This window comes from Nicotiana sylvestris, chromosome 2 (assembly GCF_000393655.2).
Source record: "Nicotiana sylvestris chromosome 2, ASM39365v2, whole genome shotgun sequence".
In the NCBI taxonomy this organism is placed as follows: Eukaryota; Viridiplantae; Streptophyta; class Magnoliopsida; order Solanales; family Solanaceae; genus Nicotiana; species Nicotiana sylvestris.
The window spans coordinates 48,234,902-48,240,036 of record NC_091058.1 but is presented as its reverse complement, the minus strand read 5'-3'; the positions used below and the strand labels follow the sequence as shown (position 1 = coordinate 48,240,036).

The 5,135-nt window shown below is 42.0% G+C and overlaps 1 protein-coding gene across 1 annotated transcript; it reads right to left on the bottom strand.

Annotated features, from left to right (window-relative positions):
- Positions 1-1,295: 1,295 nt before the first annotated feature.
- Positions 1,296-2,276, bottom strand: LOC138884891 (uncharacterized). The gene has a single exon (XM_070165755.1). It carries the CDS (start codon positions 2,274-2,276, stop codon positions 1,296-1,298), a length of 981 nt encoding a protein of 326 aa, XP_070021856.1.
- Positions 2,277-5,135: the final 2,859 nt, after the last annotated feature.

Genomic DNA, 5,135 nt, shown 5'->3' with positions numbered 1-5,135 from the left:
TGAAAAGGGATACTCTCTTTAATTTTGACTAACTCCGAATCCTCAAATTGACGCATTTCTACCTCAGCTACCAGTGATGACCCCGCAATATTTTGGGCTACTACACCCTGGTCACCTGTATCATGTAGTCGTACACTCAGGTTAGCCAATCGATATATCTCCTTAGTCATTTCTAATTTCCCAACTTCTACATGCTTCAAGCTGCCCATGGATTTGCGACTCAATGCATCAGCTACCACATTCGCTTTGCCCGGATGGTACAAAATATCCACATCATAGTCCTTCAGCAATTCAAGCCATCTTCTTTGTCTCAAGTTCAAGTCTTTCTGCTTAAATATATATTGTAAACTTTTGTGATCTGTATAGATATCCACATGAACACCATAAAGATAATGACGCCATATTTTCAAGGCAAATATAACGATTGCTAACTCAATATCGTGAGTCGGATAATTGTATTCGTGCTTCCGCAACTGCATCGAAGCATATGCAATAACTTTTCCATGCTGCATTAGAACACATCCCAATCCAACTCTGGATGCATCACAATATACCATATAACCTTCAGATCCTTCAGGAAGTGCTAGAACAGGTGCTGATGTTAAGCGTTTCTTCAACTCATGAAAGCTCCTTTCACATGCATCAGACCATTGGAACTTAACGGCTTTGTGTGTCAATTTTGTCATGGGAGCAGCAATAGAAGAGAAGTTCTCAACAAATCTCCGATAATAACCAGCTAAGCCCAAGAAACTACGAACTTCCGTAGGAGTTGTGGGTCTAGGCCAGTTTTGTACTGCTTCAATTTTCTGACCATCTACCTTAATACCTTCATCGGAAACGATATGCCCAAGGAAAGCCACTGAATTCAACCAAAATTCACATTTGGAGAATTTAGCATATAATTTCTGATTTTTCAAAGTCTGCAACACCACACGCAAATGATCCTCATATTCCGCTTTTGATCGAGGATATACCAGAATATCATCAATGAAAACAATTACAAATATATCTAGAAATGGCTTGAAAACCCGATTCATTAAATCCATAAAAGCTGCTGGCGCATTAGTAAGATCGAAAGACATCACAAGAAATTCATAATGGCTATATCTAGTCCGGAAAGCTGTTTTTGGAATATCTCTCTCCTTAACTCGCAATTGGTGATAGCCGGATCGAAGGTCAATCTTTGAGAAATATTTGGCACCTTGCAACTGATCAAACAAATCATCAATTCTAGGTAAAGGGTACTTGTTTTTGATAGTCACTTTGTTGAGCTGGCGATAGTCAATACACATTCTTTACAAACCATCCTTCTTACGAATAAACAACACTGGTGCACCCCAGGGAGATGTGTTGGGCCTGATAAAGACCTTATTCAGAAGATCCTTCAACTGGGCTTTCAATTCTTTTAACTCAGCAGGAGCCATTCTGTATGGAGGAATAGATATTGGTTGAGTATCTGGAAGCATATCAATAGCAAAGTCGATTTCTCTTTCTGGAGGAAGACCAGGAAGTTCATCAGGAAATACATCAGGAAATTCATTCACGACGGGAACCGATTGAAGGGTTGGAGATTTCACCTCCATATCATGCACTCGTACCAAATGATAGATGTACCCTTTCAAAATCATCCTTCGAGCTTTAAGGTAAGAAATAAACTTTCCTTTAGGCGCTGCAGCATCACCTTTCCATTCAATAATAGACTCACTTGGAAAATTAAAACGAACAATCTTTGTCCAGCAATCTACATTGGCATAACAAGAAGCCAACCAATCCATACCCATAATGATATCAAAATTAACCATTTCTAGCTCATGCAAATCAGCTAACGTATGTTGGTCATGAATCTTCACGTCACAACTTCGATATACCCGTCTAACTACAACAGACTCACCCATTGGCGTAGATACCTCAAAGGACTTTTGCAACAATTCAGGCTCTCTATCCGATTTACTAGCAACGAAGGGGGAGATATACGACAATGTAGAACCAGGATATATCAAGGCATACATATCGATAGAAAAGACAGATAGTATACCTGTAACCACGTCCGGAGATGACTCTAAATCCTGACGACTCGATAAAGCATATATGCGATTCTGCTGACCTCCTGAACCAGAAGCTCCAAATCTTCCCCTACCCCTACCAGCTGATGTCTGCATACTCTGTCTAGGAGGACATACCGAGAGGAAGAAGCCCCTGCAGATGCCATCGGCTGAGCCATAACCCCTCCATCTGTCATCGGACAATGGCTCATAATATGACCTGGCTGTCCACATGTATAACATGCATCAGAACCCTGGAGACATGGTCCAAAATGATTTCCGCCACATCGATCACATCTAGGAAACTGAGGCCTCATCTGACTTAACTCGCCTCTAAACTGTGGACCTGGGGTTCGTGAACTCTGACCTGGACCAGAATAAGTGGTCCGATCCTGGCGCTGTCCCTGAAACTGTGGCGATGCACTGGCTGCCGGATAAGACTGGCGCCGGGGAAACTATGGCCTAAATCCACCTCGAAACTCTCCTATGTTACCTGCGAATCGCGCCCTCTTCTGTTGCCCTCTATCATGCTCTCGATTGGCTCATTGTTGCCTCTTGTGATCCTCTAGACCCTGTGCATATGCTTGAATACGGGCAATATCCATTCCTTGGTTTAGAGAAGCTGTAGTGCACTCATTTATCAAGTGTGCCCCCAAACCACTAACAAATTGGTGTACCCGATCACTCATATCAGCAACAATCGTAGGAGCATACCTAGCCAAAGAGTTGAACTGCATGCTATATTCCCGAACGCCCATATTACCCTGTTCTAAGTGTAAGAACCTATCTCGTCGGGCTCTTCGAAGCTCGATTGGCAAATATTGCTGTAAAAATGCCTCAGAGAACTCCTTCCATGTCACTGGTGGCACATTAGGCCCCTGAGTTTGCTTCCAAGTCTCATACCATGTCACAGCAACATCACGTAGTCTATAAGAAGTAAACTCCACTGACTCAACATCCGTGGCATGTATAATTTGTAAGGTCTGTTGCATAAGATCCAGAAAATCCTGTGGGTCAGCATTAGGATCAACCCCTGTAAATACTGGAGGATCCAAGTTGATAAAGTCTCGAACTCTCGCACTCACAGACCTATCAGCAATACCGAAGGTCTGGTGTTGGGCCTGGGAAGCCACTATTCGAGTCAGCAATTGTACAACACTCCGCATGTCTAGGTCCTGATCAGGAACAACTGGGAGAGGGACTGGAGGTATGTTAGCTCCTCTACGCCCTTCTGGGGGTGGTGGGGGTACTGCCCCGGAAGTCTGAGAATCAGCCTCATTCTGTGGCTCATGTTGATCTACATTAGCAGGTGGCACCTGACTTGTGCCCTCTCCCGCCTCCTCATCCAACCTCTGAATAAATTTCATAGCCACTTGTCGTCTCCTAGTGTTAGGCATCACTGAGAAGGTAAACAAAAAGAGAATTAGGAATGAACACTTATGATTAGGCTCTATTGCACGATCTAGATCAAGAAGAAAGTAATAATCCTAAATGCCCAATAGCCTCATGTTTATAAGTGTGGTGCACAACACACCATAAACAAGACTCTACTAGACACGGCTTGTAGACTCCCTAGGACTGACCTGCTCTGATACCAAGTTTGTCACACCCCAACCTTGGGAGGTGTGGCTGGCACCCGATGCCCGAAGGCCCGAGCGAACCAACCATGAGATATGATCTGAAATATAATAACCTGCAGGCAGAAGAGCCCAACACGACATATATATATATATATATATATATATATAAACTAGGCCAACAAGGCTGCAACAACAGTATAACAGCTATCTAGAAGGCCGATAGGGCGATATGAAAAATATATATATACAATGACTGCTAGTCTGCAAGCCTCTAAGAGTGTAAGACAATCTCAACAGGGTGGTACAAAGCCCCCGGCATGCCCTAAACCACACATATACATCTGTAATAGTACCTATGGACTCAAAGTCAGCAACTCCGAAGAAGTGGAGTGCGAAACCCAACGCTGATCCTGGGGGTCCTACTGAGGAGGCACGCAGCTCTGTCTACTCGAACCTGTGGGCATGAACACAGCGCCTAAAAATGCGTCAGTACGAAATATGTACTGAATATGTAGGGCGACAAGTGTAACATGAAAAATGTAATTAACAAGAGAAGAGACATAGAGACAATTTGAATTCTGAAACTAGCCTCGGTAGAAAACTAAAATTCAACATGGATTTAAATGTATGTTCGTGACACCGTCGTTCACTATCGCTACTTATAATATATCACATTATATAATAATAAATCCCTCTGTGGGGCTATAATATCCATAACATACCCGGCCATAATAAAGGCTCAGTAGAATCGTACCCGGCCACGTGGAGCTCGGTAATCCCAACTGATCAGTGGTTACACAATATGTGTCATACCCGACCGTCTATAGTGCGGCTCGGTAATGAAAGTAAATACATACATGTACTAAATCATGAATTATATAGGTGCAATGCGAAACCAACCTTAAAAGACGTATTCTAAGAAGAGTCGAAGTGGCCTATCATCATTATTCCTCGACTATCATGGTTGTTGCTAAAATATATAATTTTTCAACTACGAGCCAACAAGTTCTAAGAACATGAGAGTTATGTATTATGAATACCTTTGAAGTAAGTGTTCCTTATTCATGATTTATATGGATGTCGAAATGAGAACGAGTAAAAAGGCTCTAGTTCTTTTTAAGCAAGGAACAAGGAAATCCGAGAATTCATAGATATCCTCTAGAGTAAGCAATCTATGAGAAAAGATCAGGTCTAAGCATCTTTATAAGCTGAAGGTGAAATAACTCGAATCCGACGAGACAATTCGATAAACGTTTATTCGAATTCTAGTCATGCCGAAAAGTATAGCGAAAGCCCTACATACCTTGTCGATGGAGTTATATACTGTTTCCAAGACCTCAAAAGCCTTAGGAATGATTTCCTACATAATACAAACCATTCAAAATCAAATTCAAGCTCATAGCTTAAATAATTCTTCATTTAGACATTTACGCGAACAACTTGTGGCCATGAATTTGTAGACTCTTTTGTAGATTAATTTCCCCCCAACACACCACCAAATTTTACTTTACTA

Bases quoted from the DNA above. Each gene is read 5' to 3' on its own strand.
- LOC138884891 (XM_070165755.1), bottom strand. From the start codon at position 2,276: ATGTGGACAGCCAGGTCATATTATGAGCCATTGTCCGATGACAGATGG.